The 25,603-nt window shown below is 31.2% G+C and overlaps 1 protein-coding gene across 7 annotated transcripts in view; it reads right to left on the bottom strand.

Annotated features, from left to right (window-relative positions):
• Inae (inactivation no afterpotential E) overlaps nucleotides 1-25,603 on the bottom strand; it is a 61,546-nt gene that overhangs the window by 1,414 nt on the left and 34,529 nt on the right. For 5 of the 7 annotated variants that reach the window (XM_026639481.2, XM_026639482.2, XM_064215621.1 and 2 more), the window contains exons 2-12: nucleotides 12,349-12,444; nucleotides 6,649-6,873; nucleotides 5,502-5,614; nucleotides 4,918-5,139; nucleotides 3,600-3,915; nucleotides 2,935-3,058; nucleotides 2,201-2,324; nucleotides 1,566-1,691; nucleotides 1,273-1,365; nucleotides 980-1,134; nucleotides 705-857 (exon numbers count right to left, since the gene is read on the bottom strand). In XM_026639481.2, the coding sequence (XP_026495266.2) occupies nucleotides 705-857; nucleotides 980-1,134; nucleotides 1,273-1,365; nucleotides 1,566-1,691; nucleotides 2,201-2,324; nucleotides 2,935-3,058; nucleotides 3,600-3,915; nucleotides 4,918-5,139; nucleotides 5,502-5,614; nucleotides 6,649-6,873; nucleotides 12,349-12,443 (1,746 nt within the window). In that variant the 5' untranslated portion in view covers nucleotide 12,444. The remainder of the gene's footprint in view (nucleotides 1-704; nucleotides 858-979; nucleotides 1,135-1,272; nucleotides 1,366-1,565; nucleotides 1,692-2,200; nucleotides 2,325-2,934; nucleotides 3,059-3,599; nucleotides 3,916-4,917; nucleotides 5,140-5,501; nucleotides 5,615-6,648; nucleotides 6,874-12,348; nucleotides 12,445-25,603) is intronic. The other 2 variants (XM_026639484.2, XM_026639486.2) reach the window with 1 other exon arrangement.

Here is a 25,603-nt window from a genome sequence, read left to right on the forward strand (position 1 = left end):
ACATAGATGTTATCGTTTTGAACAAGTTATCCTTACCTCATCAAAATTACTGAAAATGTCATGTGTTGTGTTATATATAACAATTTTTGTTGTCGAACACATCGTTATTAAAACAAACACAATAATGTTACGTGTATGAAATAGGTACATATTCCATTTTACCACAAATTGTTTATAAATATATTAAGAATCGTCGAAGAGCGAAATTTAATATTTTCTATACGCAATAGGTATGTAATTGAATGGATATGATATAGCTGAAATAACTGGTATGAACTGGAATGTAGGTAATTTTAATGTAATAATGAGTAAATAAATATATTTTTTAATATACTGTACAGCTTGTGATAAAATGTAAAATGATTATTTGAAGCAAATAATAAAAAATCAGCAAGCTTTTTTGATGTGAGGTGTACGACATGAAGGTCTCAAAATAGAGGTGTATAAAAGCTTGAATTCATGTGTAAAAAACACTATCAGCATTTTCTTTTCATTTTTTAAATTTATTATGAATTTTTTAATGTATAGTTTAAAGAGTATGTTAGTTTTATAAAGCTCCATTTCTGAGAAAACAGACTCGATCACTAAGAACAAGGTCTGAGCGCGCAGCGCCCGGTACGGATGTGGGTGATGAATCCAACAACGCGGTGAGTCCCAAGCAGACGATCACGGCACACACGTAAATTGGTAAAATCTCAACTGACAGCACTCACGGTGGACACGCCCTGCACGAGCAGCGCGTCGGAGTCGTCGGAGTTGTTCGCCTCCAGGTCCTCGGGCCGGCGCCACGTGGACTCCAGGTCGCGCGCCGGCACGCCGAACAGTGCGTAGCCGAACCCGTTCAGCATTATTCGATACTGAAATGTTCATATATTACTCGTGAGACGATCGTTCTGTACATATTTAAAAAATCATGTTTCATTTAATAGATGTACTTAGAATAGGCAATTACATGTTTCTAAATATAAAGTGTTTTTACCTTTGGCAGTTTAGTAGCGTGTATCGTCTGTATTACTTTTGTTCTTAGATTTTCTATGCTGTGAACACTGAGCCTCATCACTAAGTCATCGCCCACTCCTATTGTCATGACAAAACTCTCTGTAAACCTGGCCGCTTCTCGACTTATTAATCCCGCTGAAAACCAAATCAATTATATTAATTTCAAAGTTGATTTCTGTATTAATTTATGTCAGAGTTATTTTATTAAATAAAAAAATACATAAACATCAACAACTAACTGTCCATCAAAAAGTTTTAATGTAATTTAATTACCTGGTGTCGAAAATGCAAACACTTTGAGCTGTGGGTATTTTGGCCTTAATTTTAATGCGACTAATACTGCTACTCCTGCTCCAAGGCTGTGACCTAAAACGGAAATTGTTTAAAATTAAATATGTTATTACCAAAACAATAAAATAGTATTTCGTTTGCATATTTTAAGAAATCAATACGTACAATTGATTATTATCTTAGGCATTGTTTCCAAGACGCAATTTTGTTTAAATACTTGCTTTGGACGCGGGACAGATTTAAATAAATATTTTTATTATTAATATAAATATTACCTGTTAGGACTAAATCATAATGCGGGAACTGCGCGAACGCTCTGTCGAGCACAGGGAGGAGGCGTCTTAACATTTTAGCCGCTCCCATAGACATGCCCTTATGTGCTGCCGTATCTTCCGGTAATCCTGTTTTGGTACAGAATATTCGTTATAATTAAAAATATGAGATTATCTATGAAAGTCAGAGAACTATAGCCAAAAATATATAATATTTCGAATATAAAACTACGATAAATATTGTATAACTTTTTATTCAAATGATAGTTATTAACGTTTATCAAAATGATTAATTTTTTATACAGGTTAAAGAACTGTTATTACTCTAAAATAATCTTACAGTTCACTTTTACAATGAGCAATACGTATAACTTATACGAGTATACAAACTTGGTTACTGTGGTTGATTCTGTGACAGTGCATGTCCACAATAACAAAAAAAAAAAGAATATATAAATTTTTAATTTTAGCAACATTCAATTTATTTGTTTCTATTCTCAATTAAAAATGTTTTTGATAATACATCTTCATTTAAAGTACATATATATCAAATACCGACAAGAGCAATACATAAAACAAAAAATACTAAAAAAATTATAAATTAAAAATATTTCATATCAAACAAGATAACAAAGTACCGTCAGCCTCAAATTTTTCAGATCCTGCCGAGAAGTCTGTAAATATATCTCTCAGAGATATGGATCCCCGCACTGCCACGACTATGCTCTCTCTATCGTGATCCGATATCACACAAAATGGCAACTGAAAAAGATAAAACGGTGATACTTGATCTTACAAACTTCGTTACACAGCAGGAACGGTCGTTGAATGGATTCTCAAATTGACTTATGGTCCGAGAGCCGGTGAAACAAAAGGTCATCCTTTAGAAGTAAGTAGATCACTCGTACAAGATGGAACAATTTACTAAATTAATTTAATAAGCAAAATATTTACGAAGAATAAGTTCGGCAACGGAGATTTCGAAGTTGAATATTAGTAATATTAGTTTCTATCACTGTGTAATTATGATCATATAATCAGTAATCGACACAACGTTAAACAAAAATGTATTGTATTGGTGTGGTCGAGTTTGACCTATATTCTTAGATTCAACGGTTGATGTCATTTTCAAACATGCATACCAATTTCAATGAGCAATGTGACCACCAACAGGACAAATATATTTAACCTTTATGTTATAAAAAAAACATGGAAAATCGTATGATTTTATGTATGATCTTATGAACTTAGTTTGATTTCAAATTATAATGTTGATTTGATACAATATAAATAACATTCTACGATTATCTTAGTCAAAAGGCATGTCTCGATATGATATCAAATTGAAACATAACATAATAAATAAACTTACTTCAAAGACGCGATTGTTGAACGAGGCAAAGATGATATCATCCGCGGAGAGCTTCGACATGTATTTGACTCCGGCAAAGTGGCAAAGGCAGCAATTGTCGTCCGTCACTATAGAGTTCTTTGGCCTAGAAATGGTTTATGACATTATATCTGATCGAAGACAAGGATCTAATTATTGTTTTATTATTTCTCTGAGCAAGATTTCTCGAAATCAAATTATTGTATAAAATAATAGTTTGATCTCGTGAATGATATCTTAAATGTTAAATTAAAAAAAGAAGTAAATAATTTAATAGTGAACATTTGAATCTATATTGTGCTAATAAACAGAGACGGCCTCGTGGTTAAAACACAAGAGTTTTTACCGATTATCGTGGATTCAAATCCGATCAAGCATTTAATTAATCTCGTGTTCGGTATGAACTATCGCAATCAAACTTTCATCAGACACATGAAATTCTGCTACATGTGCAGCCATTAACCCGCATTGAAGCAATTTGGTGTGTCATGCACCATCCCCTCAAGAATAGAGTGGGGTTTTGGTCAGCAAAGAGCTGGCTGTTACTTTTACGTGTAACTACAACACTATTTTTTCTATTTTGTAATATTGAAAAAAGTATACTAAAACGAGGTCAGAATTAAATGAAATATGTAAAGGATGCTTACCGGCAACAACAACAGGTCAAATGACGAGCCAATTTACAGAAGCCAGTGAGACAATGTCGGTACAACACGTATGGCCATCCGTAAGCAGCGATCGATAGCCTCAAATAGTGCAACGCATCATCTAAGTTCATCCAGGGCGGTGTTTCGGAGAAGACTTTGTTGACGTCAGTCGTATAAATTGGTTCCTCGTCGTTAAGCATTTGTATGCGACGCATTTCTCTCGTCTCACGTTTCTGACGCACTCGAAGCAGCACGCAGCCGGCGACAACGTCAGAAGGCACCAGGTCCGTAGATCTGAACAAAGCACTGAGGAGTGCTGGGAAAAAAGAACAAGAATGTACACTAGTGAAACAAAACTATAATTAAATAATATGATTTGATACAGTGGTTGTAGGTGAATCTCAGCTAAAGGTGAAGAAACTTAACCTAAGTTCGTTTTGAATGAGATTTCACCATGTATTGTCCAGCACGAACATTTTTCATACGTTGAAAATTAACTATGGAAATTATTTAAGAATCTATATATATGCTATAAGTATAATTTCAACATTGATTTAAGTTTATTTTGTGTATTATACATACTGTAACTCTTGATGTCAAGTTGACCCAAACATTAAAACGTGTAAATATTTACCGAAGATTATTAAAGGTTGCCAACACGGCAAACAACATTGAACTCTCATATCCTTAATTTGTATTTATAATATAGGGGATATTGGATTAGTGTGGTGGATAAACTCCAAGATTTACTCTTTAAAAGAGACGAGGCTTTAGCCTGTTCGGCCTTTTCTTACTTAATTATATTATTATTAAGTATATATAAACAAAAAATAAAGTTTTCATAAACAAATAATAAAGACAAGTACCTACTTGTAATAAATAGATATAGATAAAACTAATATCGATAACCGCAACACTTAAAATGTATTTAACTACTTTCAAAGTGTCATTTTATGTCAAAAATAAGTTAATGGTGCAATAAAGTTTTACATTCCAGGCAGATATATCGGGGATCAATTTTTTCGTAAGAAAAATAGTAAATAAAATTTTCTCGGTATTCCTACTCGCCAAGCATTCTAAAGTTTTTCAATAGTGTGGTAATGGCCTGGCTGAGTAAACAAATGAATAATTAATATATTTTTTTTTTAATTATTATTTAGTCACACAAATTGATTATTATCAAAAGTCTCAAAGGAGAGATCGCTTTTGGGCTACCGAAGTACCAGATTCCTTACTGCTGATGTATGTAAAATAATTTAAATGATTACTAAAAAACACAATCCTTATCAATAAGTCAATAAAAGACATAAATGTTTACCTGCAACTTGCTGAAAGGCTTCCTTTCCGTGTTCGTCTCTCTTCAGCCAACAAAACGCCCACCTAAACCGTCGAGACCAAAGTCCGGTCACTTTCCTATGGTGCCGCACCTGGTTGGGCGTATCCTGCATGTCCCCATAGTTTACTGAACCGAGAGGATCGAACACCATGAACAATCCAAACACGGTTAGTGCCAATTGAACCCAATTAAAAAGAACTATACCTGAAATTAAAAAAATAGTGTTATTGTAAAATGTTTCGTGAATAAGTATGCATATATTTATTTATTTTCTTTATTCATCATAAAATAAATGATTTTTTTAGTCTACTGAGAGAAGAAATTGTATGCAGGATAAAATGTATATATCACATGTCTACCAATAAACAATAAAGCGTGGTGGAATAAGCTCCGATCCTTCTTCTTAAGATGAAAGTAGAGTTTTGCCCAGCAATGGGACATTACGTGCTATTACTTTCACTTACATCATCATAATTTCTTAATAAAATAAAATAATGGTAAAAGCACATAGCAGCAAAACAATGAGATTACATATATAAAAGATTTCATGAATAACATAAACTTACTTTGTATAACGATACTAGAAAACGTATCCGTTACGGAACACTCTATGACTTCACAGAACATCCACATGGTTCCCATAACATTCAACGCCACCTCCGGTAAGACCAGAAATACTCTGAAAAATAAAATTGTGATGCCGATTTTACACAGAGCTATTGGATTGTATCGGACGAGGCACGGCTTCACAAGTGATATTTTTGTTTGGTTAAATCGGATTGTCAATTATATTTTATAAACTAAAAACGAATATACAACTGGTTAGACACAAAGAAAAAAAATATATGAAATAATATTTTTTTCCTTTTGTATGAAAAAAGAATATGTATTCTTCACTAACTCGAACGCGTATTCGATTCGCGTTTAAGGGTTTGTTCGTCAATTGGGCATAAAAATTAGTCAATGCCTTTCCTCCTATTTCAAGCTTCCTACAATAAATTCGGTTCAGATAGACAAACAGACTTACTTTCGCATTTATAATAATAGTCTAGATAAATAAGTATTTTGGCTGTATTGTTTTTATTTTGATAACTTTCGTATATAGAATGATTTTTAACATTTAAGAGAGTTTTTATGTTCTGAAGGGTTGACGTTATCAGCGACGTAAAATAAAATCGTGAACATGAGGGTAAACGTTACGATAAGAGAATATATTCACCAAAGGACATTTGCGATGAAAGCTCTTTCAGCCACAACCAAATCCGTCTCTCTGTTGAGCGGGACATTTAACTAAAAACTCGATCATTGCATTATATAATATTTAGATTAGAAGTTTCCCAACAATAATTATCTCGTTATTGTACGTTATCAACAAGGGGATCAATTAAGCCTATTAATCTCGGCAAAATAGTATGAAATGATGAATCCTCCTTCTCTCTCCTAGTAATGTCATTTTAAAATATTTTAAAATAGAGTTATATAAAAAGTAACGTACAAAATTAACTCGGCACGTATTACGGCCGGCCGAGACGAACGGTGAATATGCATAAATGAAGTTTTAGTTATTAAAATAATTTATAAAATTAAAGAGTCCCATAAAAATGTTGAGTAAAAGAAAAATAAATTAAAACAAAATTCCGTAATAATATAAATATGTCTTATGCCAATAAATGTTTCAACATAACTTTGTTATAATTAGTTAAAAATACTTACTTAAGTAAAAGTAAAGGTGACACAAGTTTTCTTGCGTCCGTTTCTGTAATAGTCCCTCTGGCGGACTGCTGCGCCAGTGCCGCAAGCAGCAACATTAGGGAAGCTTGTAATGCCAATGTGCCGCACAAGTAGAGTCGGACGAAGGCGCCGCCGTGCCAGCCATCCGTCTGACACTGCCATGTTATGGGGTAAAGCACTTCGACGACCAAAGCGATGAGTACTAACCTATAAAAAATTAAAAAATATAATGAATTTATAATGTATGTAAAATTGAAAATACAATGAATTTATATATTAACTCGAATATCATATAAAATTTAGTGTTCGTACCGACGTAAAGGTTATTTTAATTTCGTTTGACGGACACATAGTAGATCCCTTAGTCCCTTTATGAACATTTTTAGAAAAGCAGATTAATACTCCGCATGAATATTATTCTGCTTTGTTAGACGATATACATCGGTGGAATAAATTAAGTTATACGTTGACAACCTTAGTAGTAAAATTATTTCTGTTATATTTTGTTAATGTAGTTTAAGCAGGCAGGTATCATAAATATTTGCTCAGCAAAAAGGTTTACTCGCAGAGAATACGGTAATAGCGATAAGTACGCCTCTTGACCAATGTGTCTGTGATATCAAAGTAACTGCCTTTTTAAAAGTTAATATAGCTTTTTGCCAGTTATCAAAACCAAAACAAGCATTATTTTTATTATCATGTGTCTGCTTGTTTGTATTCTAGGGTAATCTTTAAAATGAGTTAAAATTACTAATGTGGACAATCGGTCGATAGTCTTTCCAATAAGAAAACTATCGACCCAACGCGGCTTCGCACGGTTACAATGCTGATTAAATATACTACAGAATGTTTTTTATATACAACGTTCACAGCTTTTTTGTCATTACACAATACAAACCGCTATGTCCCTGTATTTTAAATCTGTAACATCTTAGAAAATATTCATTTAAATTACATGCTGTAAGGAGACATATTGATTTTAAATGCACAATAACAAAAGGTACTTAATTGGATAAGGATCAATAATGTGTTGGTTAAAATCGCTTCGTAAATAAGTCATTATTTCTCGTAAAAGTAAAGGATAAAAAATGGTTATTGTGGGTTATCCCCAAGAGATAGACATATAAGTACCATCGCAGACTTTTTTGTAGATCTTTTTAACGAGTACCATACTGTAATACATTATTTTGATCTATCTCGTAAGATTTATCCAGCGTTGGCAACGTAAGCGCAAAAAATTTGTTTATTTACGACATCACATTAGATATCTTTACAATTATCTGTGATTCTCTAGTATATTATGCATGTATTATACACATAAACCTACCTCTTGAATCACTCTATATATTAAAACACCGCATCAAAATCATACATAGGGACAGACAGACAGCGGACTTTATTTTATACTATCTAGTGATATTTGTTCTTTCTTCCATCAAAATCGATGAACGTATGTATCATTTTCGAATAACGTTACGTTAAAGTTTACGCACATATTTATTAACCGCTATTTTCATGATGAAACCACGCGTTCCAATTAGTTAAAAATATGACAATCAGGTACAGGCACTCAAAGGATATTTAATTATATATTTTATTTATTCATCGATAAAAGGTAAAAGGTTCAAAGGTTTGATGTTTGTATAAAAACGTATCATACGAATCATATCAAAGTCGATTCCGTTTTATTGAATTAACCTGAGTTGTTAACAAGTTTCGAAGTAACTTTTAGTATGTATTTTTATATGAATTAATAACGGTTTAAACAGTGGGCCTAGACAAAGTTGATTTCGTTTGTAGCAAAGGCAAAAATGTATTGAAATGAAATATTATTGACATTTTGAAATATTTAGACGAATTCGACATTTGAAATCACTTTGACAATCATTGTCGAATGCAGTCTATTCTATCCCCAGAAGGCCAGAAGCCTAAAATATATGTATATAAAATCATAGCACTGGCGTTGTGGCACATGAAAGTCGCCGATTCGATCCTAACCACTTGGCAAATCGTCTTTTACATTACTCAAATTAAATATTTATCATTATTCAAATTACTAAAATACATTTAAATTTAGTCAAAGGGAATCTTTTAATATTTCTCGAAAATTTCTTCCTTCGAAAATTCCTCGAAAAAGACATTTTCTATCTCAAATAAATACATATTCCAAATCATTTAAAAATAGCTTTTTTACTTTTATATGACCTCCAGCATCCGTACCGTACTCAACAAGTTGTAGAGATAAATTAAGTAAGTCATTGTGAGATGTGTTTTCTTGAAATTTTCATAAGCATTATCATCTCTTAATCTATTGCAACACTTATAATGTTCTTGTCATTTAGGAATTCATAATTCAAACTTAGTATATATATATATATATATATATATATATATATATATATATATATCTATATATATATAAATATAAACATAAATATATCTATATATATCGGAATAAAAACTAAATATATGTATCTAATACAAGTAGATTTTAACAACCACTGTTGCATGTTCATTTTAAATATAAGCATATACTGGCTATTAAAGAGTAAGTACATTGTCTTCCCGGTTCTTCTCAGTAGAATCTACATTCCGAACTGATTATAACTTTACAATTACATCCTGTAAAATGAGGATTCAACAGTGGTTGTTAAAACCTACTGGTTATTCCTTTGCTTTACTTTTTTTTTATTTCAGTAAAATAAATAATATGTTAATGAAATAATCAACATATAAAATATTCATTAATATAATATATGATAAAACTCTATATAGTATAAAATAAAGGCACTTCCCGACATATTATGTATGCTTATATCTTCTAACTACGAAACAGATTTTAATGTGGTTTTCATCAATAATCAGATTAATTCAAGGGAAAGGTTAAAACGTATAATACATGCATATTATAGTAGAAAAAAAATAAGAATTTCAACTTTCCTAGGCGGAACAAAAACTTTTTATTTTTGTTCTTAAATGTAAAAATTGTTTATATTTCCTTATTGTACCCGCATGAAGCCAGAACTGATAGCTATTATTACAGTATTATATCATGTAATCATGTAACTTTTATGATTACTAAACTTTACAAAAAAAAAACATAACAAGTTAATAATCGTAAAAAACAAAAAAAACTCGGTGTGTAATCAAGTTTTATTATGTCAAACGATTTCTGAATTGAATAATAAGCGTGACATGTCCAAAACTAATGAAATGTCCGGTCCAGCAGCTCCAGCAGCTATGTGCCTAGCGAATAATAGCAATCAAAACGATTCCCGACAATTTAAAAGCCATTATGAAGCAATCAGACTGAGATCACAAGGTCAGCAAGTACAAAGTTGAACATCTTTGTGAGAAATGTGCGGGGAAAATTAATTATCGTGTCAAACTGTATTTCTGTCCGAAATAAGTTTTTTTACTTGTTCGTTTGTTAACTGCTAACTCATTTTCATTTCAGTTATCTGAACATTTTTTTTAAATCTTTAATGATCTTATGATATGAAAAGACACTCTACCCTCGTTGAACTAGCGTGGTGGTGGTGGAATAAGCTCTAAAAAGAGGCGGTTACTTTACTTAGTATGGCACCTTTTCAATTAAGATTAATTAATATATATATTAATAATTTAAACAACTTTCATGTTGCTCGTTCTAATTTATTAGAAATTGAATTGGTGAAAAGGTAACAACATTTTCAACTTCTCGATATACATTCCGATTCCGATTAAAAATCGAATATAATAAAAAAAAATTAATTAAATTGTTAAGTATTCTTAAACAAGTAAATTAATTAAATTGCGATGTTTACGTTAATGATTAACTATATAATTGGTTATATAATGAAGAATTATTTAAATCTTATTAATATTATAAATGCGTTAGCTTATATGTTTGTTATATCATATACATAGCACAACAATGGCTAAATGGAATCATAAGATCTAGGAAAAACTTAAAAGGTTTTATTAATGGAATATACGATATGATTTATAAAGTATTCATAATACATATATGTATATATATACAAACATTGTGTTATTATAAATGAAATAGTGAAAGAGCAGTTTTAAAGTCATATCATACAAATTTCCCGTGCCAAAAACGACAACACCGCCAATAATTACGATAACATCCAAACCGAATTTTGGAGAATGACCAAAAATCTTCATACTAGTATTCTAACATAATACATTTTACAAATTAATTATCATTTTAAAATTAAGGTTAAAATTAAAAAATTAATATTCATTTCCTTCAGGTTTTTACACTCTTATTAATATGTAATTAATTGATTCAAAATAAGATTCAAGTACCGACCTACGTCATATCAATAGAAAAAACAGTTCAGTAGTTTATTCTCGTCTTGTTGTCAACTTTTTTTATGTTGGTAGCTAGTTGAGGCGATAAAAAAAAGTTAGAGAAGAAAAACTATCGAAAAGTAAACATGTACGTATGTCAATATATGTTATGGGAATAAAACCCGTGCTTAAATAATATAAATCATCATCAAACTGCTATAATTCTGAATATATGTATATATTAAAAAAAGCACATTTTAAATCGTAAAACTGTTGATTATAATTACCAAATTACAACTGTACTGGAAAGTCGTTTACCACGAAATCAAAAGAAATGCCTAATTTAAAAAAAAATCTTACAAAAACGAAATCTTCTATAAACCAAATAATTCGTCTGTACTGTATTAATTAGTATCAATTTTGTAATAATATATTAATTACAAAATTGATAACAAATGTAACATTGGACGAGTATAATGAATATCTTAACGTCTTTTTATTAGTCATACGAAATGCTTATTTCCAAATATTTTTTCCCTCAAATCGTTCCACAGATTAAAAATATTTTAATACTTTTTCAACCACGATTAACATACGGCAATTGCTTGATATTTCGAATATAGTAAAAGTATAATTATAATTACACACATATCTTAAATGTATTTTAGATCGATCTATTTTGTAATTATTTTGTAATTCTTGAAATCGACTAAATGCATATGTACTGTATGTGTAATAAATACATATTTAATAGAATGTTAATATATTATTAATATTCTATTAAATTAGATTGTATTTTTTAAAATATTTCTAGTTTTAATGTAATTATTTATGTTATTTAAACAAAAAGGAAGGTGCATTGTCGACACAAGCATTAAGTACCTATACAATTACATTATATGACATCAATACGTATTAGTTAAATAAAGGTTTTTTTGTAAAAAAAAAAGAAAAAATAATAATTTGGTACAAAAATACAGACGTGAGAAACTTTTGTATCACCAGTAAAATGTAACTGTAAATTTAGTTAAAAATAGCATCTAGGTACGACAATTAGTGTGACTGTGTGACATTTCAAAGCGTTGAATTGCTGTCTTCACGAGCACTTTCTGTCAGATGACTGGAGGTGTAAAGCCTTGGCTAACTAGGCTGCGTCGCACTTACTTCATATTGCTGACAAGGTTAATTAATCATTGCTTTGGTATTTCTTGCTAACTCAATTAAGAAATGTTAGTAAAAATCCATGTAAATACGCGCAACGATTTTGACTATACATCATATGCTCAAACTTTGTCGTATTAGAGTAAAATATAGCAGAATAGAAAATTGACCCAATCAATTAATATCAATATCGCAAGTTCTATATTCGATAATAACACAACTTACCAGACGAAACGGAAAAGAAGTTCGAAAATACTCGGAAATACAAGATCATCCGAGGCAGCCAGCCATTTACGCCCCAGAAGCCGGAGCGCCGGCATTCTGTAACAAAAAATATACCTTAAGTAAATGAGTTAAAATACATATTAGAGTATACAATGTCAATAACACGTATTATAGATATGGTGGAATAGTACTTCTTGCTACGGAAAATCCAGTTCTGTTGTGTAAGAGAATTTGCTAATTTTGCGTAAGGCGATATCGTAATTCGCGTAAATGGTACCGACAACATTAAATGGGCGTTTTTTTCCACATCGTTTCCTAGACTATACATCCTGTACTATGTTTCCATGCATAAAATACTTAACTGGAGAGGAACGAATAGAATTATAGATATGTATCATATTTTATGTAGTATCTTCAGACGAACAAACTTCTGATTATATTCATTAAAATATAAATCTTAAAATATGTAAACGTACATCTTTACTAAACGAAACAAAATAATAATTAGAATTTTAAAATATTTTAAATTATGAAATGTTTTTCTAACTTATGTTATTCATAATAATCATTACAAAATCTAAAAAAAAAACGACTCATTATTTTCCTTTAACTACGATAACGATCTATATTATGATATTTCGTGTTTTACGACATTCAGTTACTTTGAATTCACGCGCAATTTACAAAGTGGTATTTCCAAAAGTGACTAATGAGAAGAAGTTTCTATACGAGTACATTGATACTATGAGAGCTACGTGTCTGTGAATACTTTTGTGAAGTTTTCGAAAACTGCCTATCTTATAGGTTAAATTGAGTATCGTATACATGTATCTTGTTTCTAGGTAAGTAAGCTATAATAAAGTCATAACGATATTCTTTAACTTTGCGTCACCCCTTTATTACTGATAAGTAAATATTAAAAAGTAATTTTTACGTTTCATAGTTATAAAAGTAAAGTAAGGCTAGGACCGTTTTAGTCCGTTCAGGGGCATCATTCATTCCTATTACCAGTGTAGAACTGGCCATATGAACTATATGGCCAGTTATACACTTATAACAACCTCTTCTTTTGCGGAGAAGGTATGAAATTTTTCCACCATGCTGTTGTTGATTATAAAGGATACACATGAGGCAGATTTTCACCCGACATAAACAGGTCATTTTCTTGACGATGTTTTCCTTGAACGTCAAGCACAAAATTATAAACACATGAATTTTCAACGCTACTCGTCAGCGTTTGAACTCGCAATCTTCGGTTCAGATTCACGTGTTCTTCACTGCGCCAATTTTTTTTGGAAACTTTTAATTTGGGTCAATTATAATTATTCAACACACAACAAAAACAAAGCTTATTTCTTTTCGATTCAAAGGATCCGTCGAATAATTATGAGAAGTATTTATAAAACAAATAAACAACGTTAAGATGTGTCGCCGTCTTTACTCGAATCTGCCCTCGTATCCTATATTCCGCATCGTACACCGAACCCGGATGCTCTGGATTCTAAATATTTCGGGATGCGAGTGAATCTTATTCGATCGTGTTTACTATCTGGTCTAATGAAGTCGGTCAGTAAGTAAACTATGTGGAGTTACTAAATTATGAGGTGATTTTTACGTGTATACATTATTATAAATTCAATGTATTGCATTAATACCAATATTATAGGACTAATAAAAAAGTTATTACGATAAGATTCGTAAAATATTTAATGCTTCTCCGAAAAGTCGTCATTAAATCATTTTCCTCTTCATTAAGCGCATTGTTGCAATTGAGCAAACCCAAGTTAGTTCATATTTTTATTATTCGTTACAGAGGTAACTATTTATTATTTAAGAAATTAATATTTTTTAGATAAATATTTCCTTGCTTAAACATATAAACGAAACAGTTGTTTAATATTTATACTCTTTATTATTTGAGTAAATAACGACGATTTTAAATAATACTGAAATCAGTATACCTCTCTTAATTAAGTGTACCTTGTTGTAGAAGTAGATCTAGTTCATACCCAGTGTATAAATGTAATAATATACACTATTCTGTACATCATTACAGTAAATTTACTACTACATATATAATTCAATTAAATGATTAATAATCATTATTCTATTGCCAGTAAGCTGGCAATATTTCTCCGTTTAATCCGAATTCCTTGGCGAAAAATTAACCAACCCTCTTGGCACCGGTCGAAGCAATACGAGTGTTTTATTTTATTTATATTTAATTTACATTACATTTACATACATTAACAGCCTGTAAATTTCCCACTGCTGGGCTAAGGCCTCCTCTCCCTTCGGGGAGAAGGTATGGAGCATATTCCACCACGCTGCTCCAATGCGGGTTGGTGGAATACACATGTGGCAGAATTTCGTTGAAATTAGACACATACAGGTCTCCTCACGATGTTTTCCTTCACCGCCGAGCACGAGATGTATTATAAACACAAATTAAGCACATGAAAGTTCAATGGGGCTTGCCTGGGTTTGAACCCGAAATCATCGGTTAAGATGCACGTGTTCTAACCACTGGGCCATCTCGGCTCTATATTTAATTTACGTTTGTTTTTTTTTTTTGTACTTCATCCAAGGTCCAAGTTCTTCAGGCGGCACAGACAAATAATTTGGAATTAGTATTGTTTATTTTGAAATACGTTTTACAATCTTAATTGTATTTAAGTATAATAATTATGTTTTACTATTTGGCAATGATGGTAAGTAATTAAATTTTGCGGAAATAAAATTCGTACACAATCGTTCATATTTTAATAATTAAAAGAAATATCACTTTTAAATGGAATGTAGTTACGAAACAAAATATAATGATATTTTGAATTTATAATACTTATAATATAATTATAATTAACTAGCTGTTACCCGCGGCTTCGCTCGCGTAGAATATGAATATGTTTACAAATTAATTTAAAATATTACATTAATGTAAAGACCTCTTTGTATCCCACATTGGTGTGTATTTCAACCCTTAGGGTAGAATATTCAGAAACGCTTAAATACATATCTACTTATTTTTAATCGGTAGCCCAAAAATAAAGTTTCATGCTTCTAACTTCAAAAATGACGGTCTTCCATACAAATGTTCAACCCCTATTTCACCCCTTTAGGAGTAGAATTTCCAAAATTCGCTCCTTAGTGAGTGTCATGATATGTTAGTTTATAAGTGTACAGCCTAAAATATAAGTTTTATGCTTCTAGTTCTAAAAATTATAATACTTTCAACAACATACAACTTTTCATCCCCCTTTTCAACGCTTTACAACATTTTTTTCCAAATAAAATGTAGCCTATGCCCTTTCTCAGGCTCTAGACTATTTGTGTACCAAATTTCATTTAAATCGGTCCAGTAGTTTTGACGTGAAAACGAGACAGACAGACAGACAGAGTTACTTTCGCATTTATAATATTAAAATTAAGTATGGATAGTATGGATTAGATCCATTGATAATAACGTATTGTTTTTTCAACAGTCATAAATGGGTAAATTCCCATGTCTTATTCGAGTACCAAAAATAATACTTAAATGTGTTACTTAAATACCATTTGGTATTAGACATGAAAAAAAAACACACATTTTTTTTATCAAACATATAATCTTGTATTGGGTATTTAGTTTACGTATTAATTTTTTTAGTAAGATTTCAATTGATTAATTTCTAAAAACAAAGCTGTGGATTATGATTACAAAAAAGAGTAATTTTATTTAGAAGGTTTTTTATTGAATTGATGGACGAGAAATTTGATGTTACAATTTTGTCTTTACTCGTAATGTTTATACAATTTTTGTTACTGTTTCTATTAAGATAATCAATGTTTTTTGTGATAAACATAATATTGGTATAAATAAGTATATTACGACCACTGTTAGTTTGTAAAATACTCTCGGAAGGGAGTCTCGAACTCTTTAATAATGATATAATTTAAGTAAATTTTGAAATACGAAAGCTAGTTACTCGCCCTTTCTTTCTTTCAATTATTAAAAAACTTAAGGTTGCGTTGTGGTTCGTGTACGTCATTTCATAACCAATAAAACCATTCTCAAGGAATCTTATAATATGACATTACGCTAGGGATCGACCGTAAAATTCCATCAAATCTTTGTTTCATGCACCTTAGAGACTACATCGCATTGCCTCCACATAAATGGGATAAGAGCAACAAAATCTTGACGTTGTTTTTATCTCACTGGAGCACCGTAATAGAATCACTATTCTACACTCTAAAGCCTTATCTATAAAAACAGAGCGTGTCATTGCCTTTTCTCAGGTAAAGGTTTTAGAGATAAATTAAAATATTACTCGAACGATGCTAAAACGATTCGAAATATTTTATGACATTTAAATTTTAAATATATTTAACTTTGAGTTTTATTTTCTAAGTTCGTGTATTAACTGTAAGATATATATGTGACTTTTTAAAGCGTAATCGCTACAACTGTCTATTAAAATAATGTATACATCTCTTAAGTCTTCGTTCGTGAGCAACGTATTCGTCATAACCCTTTTACATGTCGCTTTATTTTGCTTTATTTACATTATTAATAAAATATATTTTGAAATCGAATGACTAAATACAAAGAACACCTTACAAAGTTACAATCTTCACCTCTTTTTAACGTGGTTATACTGCGACCTACAGGAATTTAACTGAATCACTACCAAGTAATAAATTTAATAAACGGTAATTGAATAAAATCTCTTACGCGCGTACCAAACTATATTATGTACTTAGCTATGTTCAAAGACAAATTCAAGGTTAGTGAGAAAGAAAAAATATTCGAGGAATCCGTATATTCTTAACACTGTGTAATAAATAAATAATATATATATAAATTTTCTGAACGTATGTGTGTGAGCTCTTCCTAAACGGCAGAACCGACTTCGTTGTTTTTTTGTGTGATCGAGTTTTTTAATTTACAAATCTAACTATAAACAGAGTTTAATATTATTTTAAAGAAAAAATAAGCTACTAAAATAAAATATCTACATACACTGTCTTCCACACGAATGAAGTCGTGGGCATAAGATGACGTGCGTACGTAACAGTGACGTATTTATAAATTTAAATATTTATTATAAGACAAAATGTTAAATGCGGTCTGCCCACACTATCAATTTCCATTTGACGTGCTAAGAGACAGTAATCATCCACTGTTAATGAAGTTTTCTTTATTGTGCAAAAACTGCTAAATCATATAATGGTTAGGTAGCTGAAGAGGCAAATTTCCAAATGATTTAATAGATCATTTGTCAGACCTTCTTTATAGTGGTAATTTTAATATAACTGTCTTGTATGACTGCCTCGTTGGTCTAGTGGCTAGATATAAGGCCGCATATCCCCAGGTTCTGGGTTTAAACCCCACGTCGGGCTGATGAAAAGTTATTGGATTTTTCGATCGAAAAATTCCCATTAACAGCCGGGATTCTGGAAATATATTGACTCCCATGCCTCGAAAAGCATGTGAAGCCGTTGGTTTTGCGCCTGAACTTTCTCTTTGCGGTCGTCTCTGATTTGCCTTCCTATCGGATTATGTAACTGAGGGAATAGAGAATGCACCTGTGTTTACGGACACACATTTGCACTATAATATGTCCTGCACACTTAAGTTTGTCCGCTGTAGCTAAATTCGATCAGGACAGCATCTTCATGTAGAATAAGAAACATAAAGACTTCCTCAATATTAAAGTATTGTTATCAATTGACAGCACTAGAGGGGTTGATTTTTTTTTTAAAGATCTATCTATGTTTTTAAAAAAGCGTGCGTGTATGATACGCGTACATAGCAGACCTGACTTGTTAAATTCAATACAATGTGAAAGACTACATATAAATTGTCTGCCTGCGAATTTGTCCGTTTTCAATTTACAGCGCTTTAAAAATGTGTTTCTTATCTCATTTACATATACCTGCCTCTTGGACTGATGTTCGTTTTTATTATAAAAATTAAAGAAATCTACGAGGTAGGTCTCTCATTTCTCAAATCATTTGAATTGTTCGTCGAAAATAGAATTAAAAAAAACTTTTTTTACAAAATATTAATAAAGATTTATATGTTTATAATGTTTCATATAATCATTTAATTACGTTAATAACATGACGTATATTGTCTATGCTTATTTCTATAAATTAAAATAATGTAGAGGACTCGAGTTATATCATTTTATCATTTAATTTTATAATTTTTTACAATTCCTAAGACGCAAAAACACGGTGACCTACGTCCTTAATTTACTGAACAAAATAGTATTCTATTAATCTGGTATTATTACTACTATTGGTATCAAATTTAAGTAAATCATATACTGAAATGCTCGCCAGTTGTCTAAGCATTAATCATGAGTCTGCACAATTATGAGTCGGATAAAATTAGTTCGTTATCAATACCAAATCAAATCTTTATTAAAGTAGACTGCATAAACTTTTAAATCTCCTTGTTATGTCGGTTCGGAATGTAGATTTTACCTAAATAAATTTAACTCGACAATGATGTTTAATCTGCATAAAAATCAATTAATAGTAATATATTTAATAAAGTATTAATTTTCATCTAATTTTTTTAATCTAAATTTTTCACATGACATTTAAATTAATTAATTGGCGAAGTTAAAATTATCAAAGTCGAATTAATATAATTTATACGATAAAATGTATTTTTAAAAGTGACATAATTATTAAGTAGTTCCTAATGACAATTTAAATAAACATTTATATTATAGATTATCTATATTAATATTATGAATACTAAAGTAACTCTGTCTGTCTGTTACACGTTCCCGGCTAAACCTATTAAATTTATTTAATGAAATTTTATACGAAGTAAGCAAGGTTTTTTTTAACTAAAACCTATGCACATTAGACCTGTGTTTGTGCACATACTTGTACACTGTAAAATGTCCTGCTTAGTTGGAATTGGTGGCCAAAATAGATTTATAAATATTATAAATTTTATCATATCTTTACATGTTAAATTTTATACATTTTATTAATTTAAAGTTAATTTAGCAAAAAAAAATTTTTAGTTTAACAAAAACAATAATAATAACAAAAACATTCCGCCAAGACATTAATGATCTTCGTAGGTAATGCTTTGTTAATTGTATAAGTTTTTTGCGACCACAAACGTACGGCAAAATTCCTCTCGGTCGATCGAATGACGTCAATCATACCACCACTTATTAGCAAGTTGATGTTGTAGAATTTTATTTTCAATCAATAAAAACGACCATTAAATGACTTTGGACTGAATATTCCGACTAAGGGCACCCGAACATGTAAAAATATATGTAGACATATTATTACATAATGTATAACTTATACATTACGGCCTATACATTACCAAAGCTGGAGAGGCTTCTTTTTGGAGAGAAGGTTTGGAACTTAAGTCACCAGCACGCTGCATTTGCCTAGCAGGATACCATACCTCACGATTCCTTAACAGCCGAGCAAGAAATGAATCTTAAACAGACGAAGTGTCATTTCGGCTTCACTTTTAGTCCACTTTTTCAGTTAATAAATTATAGTTCCTGGTAAAGGCAGGTACTTTTCTTCATGAAATACTAGCAACCCGCCCCGGCTTCGCACGGGTGCAAAGCTGATACTAAATATACTACAGTAGGTATGTCTTTATATACTCGTACAACATTAATTAAGTAATTAATGAAGTAATTAGTCATTAGACAATACAAACCGTTGAGATATTACAGATTTAAAATGCTCCCTGCGTATTTCAAAAATATTCATTTAATATACATGATGTAAAGGGCCATATTGATCTATATTAAATGCACGATGTAATAAAGGTACTTAATTGGATAAGAATTAATGCTGTATTGCTTAAAATCGCTTCGAAAATAAGCCATTATTTCTCGTAAAAAGTAAAGGATAAAAAATGGTTATTGTGGGTTATCCCTAATCGAAAGGTATATCGGACTTTTTTGTAGACCTTTTTAAGGTGTACAATACTGTAGTACATTATTTTGAACTCTCTTCTAGGGTTCAGTTAGTGTTTGCAATGTAAGCGCAAATTTCTCTACTATATTGTGCATTTATTATACACATAAATCTTCCTCTTGAATAACTCTATCTATTAAAAACCGTTGCGGAATTTTACAGATCTAAGCATACACAGGGACAGACAGACAACGGTAAGCGATTTTGTTTTATACTATGAAATGATATAAATGTATGATAACATATAAAAGTTTTGATTTAATTAAAAATACCAAACTCGACGAAATGGAAATTAGTTAACTGCACGGGTAATAATTGTGCCCAAGTGTGTGCTCTAGCAAAGATTCCTATTCCCTCACTGTCATAATCAGTAATTTAACACTATTGGATAGAAGTCAGACGCAAGACCGACAGATTATCGTGTTATTGGAGCATGGGGACGAAACAGTGCCAAGTTCCAAGCTCCGCATTGCTACTATATGTACCTAATAACGAAGGTAGGACTTTACAAGCCCCTGGTATTCTACCGCCAAACAGCAATACGATGAACCAGTGTAACTACGTCTAGGACATAACATCTCAGTTTCCAAGGTTGGAGCACATTGATTATACAAGGAATGTTAATATTTCTTTCAGTGCATAGGCATAGACATAGGTCAATGGGTGGTGGTGCTCACTTTCCATCAGGTGGTCCATTTACCGGTTAATAACATCATAAAAAAAAATAAATTTTTATAGGCATGTAGATCTATTATGCCTATTCGTTTGAAAAATGTCAAAATTATTTGTATAAACTGTATTTTTTTATATAAAAAAAGAATCAAATTTTTCCTCATTACAAAAATATATATTTTAAAATAAAATTAATAAATGACACATATATACATACATAGTAAAACATTGAATTATGAATTCTTGTTTTTGTAAATAAAAAAAACATATAATGTTTTTGTTACTTTTATAATATTAATTGGAATTTTAGTATGTGAAGGTGACATAAAGTATTCGACTTAGTTAAGTACAAGCAGAATTAACACCTAACGTTTAAACGTTTTAACGTCTAATATTTTAAATTAAGGCCAATGAACTTTGACTGACTTTGAATGACTTTAAATTACATATAAACGAGACTAAATGGTTAGATTCAAAGTTCAATGTCTTAAAACAGCTGCTTAAATATATTATAATAAAGTCTCCTGATGGCTCCTCACTTGGTTTCTTCGTTTGGGTATTATTAGACCAAATACTTGTTTTTTAGCGAATTGCTCGTCGTTCAAGTTGATTAAAACCGAAAATTATGACGATAGTGTTCGTGTTCAGACCGACTTCGGCCGAGGCGACTATCTGGTGACACTAACCAAAGTGTACACTGGGTTCCTTCCTTTCATTATGAGAACATAATGGTAAGAGTAAGGTTAACTTTCTAGAAGTTAAATTAAATGGAAAGGAACTTTATGGGGTACAGAAATTTAATAACCTAGGACATCTATTGACTCTGGACCTCATACTTCAAGTACGATTATGACGTAGAGCGGGATCGAAGGGCGGCGGCGGTAAGGGCTAATAAGATAGCCCGGACGCTTGCACGACGCTCTAGAGATGTTAAAACTACTCTGTTCAGATCATACTGTACTTCCTTTTACTCGTGCAGTTTGTGGGCTCATAATAGTCAAAAATCCTACAGCGTCCTTCGGATGCACTACAACAATGTGTTCAGGGTGCTGATGGGGCTACCGCGATTCTGTAGTATAGCGGGAATTTTCGCGGCGTATCGGGTCAATTTTTTAACGCCCCGATGTGAAAAATATACGCCGCCGTAGCACGCAGTCAGTGGCAGAACCAACAGTTTTTTTTTAATCGTATTAACACTAGGATCACAAAATTGTTAGTTACAAAATTCACAAATAGTCTAAAATAAATGATATATTATTATAAACCTATAGATACTAGTGGAACGAGATCAACGATTTTAGAGGCTTCCCGAGGCCCGGTAAACATTGGCAACTTCTCGACGGGAAAACCTCGCGGCCGTATGAGCTAAAAGCTAATCAATAGAACGAAGAGGCAGTCGAAAAACGCAAATAACTCAAATATGTTAAAATATTTAAATCAACGTAAGAACTCCATAGAGCGATCCACGTGTGGTCGGTCATATTAAATATTTACCTCATTTGACATCTTCGATGCATAACTAAATACCGACAAGTTAGCGAAATAATGTAACTCATAACCTAATTAATATTTGCATTGTATTCCATATTTACAGCAAACATAATCAAGTCCTTCACACATCGCAGTGTTCGATCGAATCGTCATATATGCGAACAAGTGCAGTGCTGTCATAAAACTAAGTAATTTTATTTATTATTTGCAATTTACGACTATAACTTTTAATGTTTATGTAGGGCCTTAATACGCAAAGGCAAATATTTTAATGACTGATGTTTTATTCTAACTCGTGACTCGAACACAATGAACCTAGTCTAAAATAATAAACTTAAATATTACGAGCTATATAAAAGTAAACACATATTAACATATAACAATTTTATCATATAATTGAAACGATTAACGAGATTCCAAGTATTTATATAATTATAATAGTTATTAGACGTGTGTATTTTACCAGTAAAGACATTATTTTATAAACGTTTAAGTTCAACACAGATTAAAAAATATATTACTTATACATCGTATTCATTTTATACATGTAGTTTTTTAAACTTTGACAACTATCAAAAAGATATGAATTTTATGAAAAGTATCAAGATTGATGATTGATATTGTTAGGAGTACAGTTTTATAAATTTATATCGTACGCAAGTAAGCAATTAATACGGCTAATACTTGCACTTAACAAAATAACATTACTTAATACAGTTTAAATTTTTTTAAGGAAAATCATACATTTTTATTCTTGCGCGATACTTTATGGCTACAGTTTCGAATTACAAATAATTTATACTGATAATATTAAAGCCTTACTTGTAACTAATTTAAGTCGCTGATAAACAGCCAAACAGTTATAACTTGATTTTTTTAAGCTTAAAAACTCAATTTGTGGTTGTGATTTAAATATATATAGTATTTGAAAATAATTTTATGTTCGAAACAAATTTCCCGAAATAATCTTGATAGAAGAAAATTTAACCCATCAATACTTGATAATTTTACTATATTGAGTAGTTTATTCATTCATTTTACGCAGAAAGTCTAAACAAATTGTGATTTATTCGATGGGTCTTATATTTATTTTCTTTTTTACGTCTTCCGAATTTTACGAGCTCCAGTTAACGAATGGATTTATCGGCTCACTTTATATACATTTCATTAGTGATTTGGTTTATCGTATTTTAACGTCTAAATAAAACTATACAATGCCATAAGCAAGCACGATAAAATCGCTGGCAAATGCCAATCACTATAAGCGTTAGTTAGTTACTAAATACATATATGTAAATATGTCATAAGACTTCTTTTTTTTGCTGGTGTGGTGATCATCGGTTTAATTAAGGTTCTTGCCTACACTTCAAACTCAAGTCCCTACATATTGAACGCTCTGAAAATTTATTAAAAATTTAAAATGAAATATTCTTGGAATTGGTTTTCTCAAATTAAAAAGAAGCGTTTTAATTTGGTAAATATGTATACTTATCTCATATATATTTATAGCTATACAAAAATGTACCTATAACAATTGATTGATGATGAACTTTTATCCACCAACCAACAACAAGAAGAGAAGGCCTTAGCCCAGCAGTGGGAAATTTACAGGCTGGTATTGTTGTAATGGATGAAGTTTACATAATTACATATACATATATTCACTAATGGAGTGCATTGGTAACACTCATGATAAATTTTATAGTATTTATATGATGAGCAATTGCCTAGATTTTCCAGATTAGTTGAAATTTATAATAGATTCTGAACCCTTTACATCCTTAGCGCGAAGTTATGTAGTCATTTATTTCTTTCTCTCAAGTCGTGAAGAATTTTATTTATTTTCTTTATACATAGAGACGTTTTTTCCGAACCTTTGGTATCTTTCTATTAATTTGATTCAGTTTTATTTTTATTGGTTCGCATGCTTTTTATTAACATACATTTACTTTGATCATGAGATAATATTTGAAGACGTTTCCACCACGCTGCTCCAATATACACGACAGAATTAAATCCAATACATGCCGGTTTTCTCACAATGTTTACCTTCACTTCTAATGTTGAATCCTTAACCTTATTAATAGTAAACACAGAAATAAGCACGTGAAAATTCAGTGGCGATGGGAGATTTATGTGTTCGTATTCTCCATCTCCGTGTTAATGGTTTAAATTTTTTCCATTTCCATATATTTGAATAGTTTTTGAGACTATAAAAGATATACGTTTTCTATTTGCGAATTATTTAATAATCTCACCTTGATTACAAATCATCCGGGCTCTCAATTTTCTATTAGACTCGGTCAAACCCAGGTCAATCATGGATTTTCAGTCTGCAGCCGAACAGACTGAAAATCCACTGAACCAACAAGCCGACCAAATATTTACGACATTTATTAGATGTAGAAATGTTCCTCGATGTGTTTAAATAAATCATGTAATCTTTTTATTATTCACTTTAAGCCTCTGCTTAGTTTTAATTACATTTTTTCTCATATGACACGTTCACGTGTACGCGCAAACTTACATACGTGTAACGATTATATAGGTACATACGTAGAGAGATACTCGCCACGTGATTGGTTCCACTAATTTCATTAGTGATCTTCACCATGAACTACGTTCGTTCGCTATAATCAATTTTACTTGCCGAAGGATTTCATTTTGTACTAACTTTTTATACCTAAACACTAACTAACCAATTTAGATGACTATATATTAAAGTTTTAAGCGCATCAATAAATATTTATTATGAAATGAAAAATATTTGTTGATATATGTTTTAATAGAGTTGTGTATATAATCAGAATCCGATTTAAAAGTCTGGAGGCCCTGAGGCAGTCGCCCCGGTCCCGTAAATCCGGCCGTGGATAACATATATTATGTATGTACAGTTATTATTATTGACACATACATAATAATGTAATTATAGCTTAACTGTCCGATTAATGATAGCTATTCTCTCACGAAACGATATAACTGGCTCCGTGGACGTCGGGAGGGGGTTTCTCGCTGAAACGGGACATAGTTTCCGATTTACACGATTTCATTTTTAACCTCACTGACCTTCGAACCAAGGTTTCAGATACGAGTGACCTTTGAGCTGGATTTGCATAAAGGTATTATTTAT

Source organism: Vanessa tameamea, chromosome 8 (assembly GCF_037043105.1).
Source record: "Vanessa tameamea isolate UH-Manoa-2023 chromosome 8, ilVanTame1 primary haplotype, whole genome shotgun sequence".
NCBI lineage: Eukaryota > Metazoa > Arthropoda > Insecta > Lepidoptera > Nymphalidae > Vanessa > Vanessa tameamea.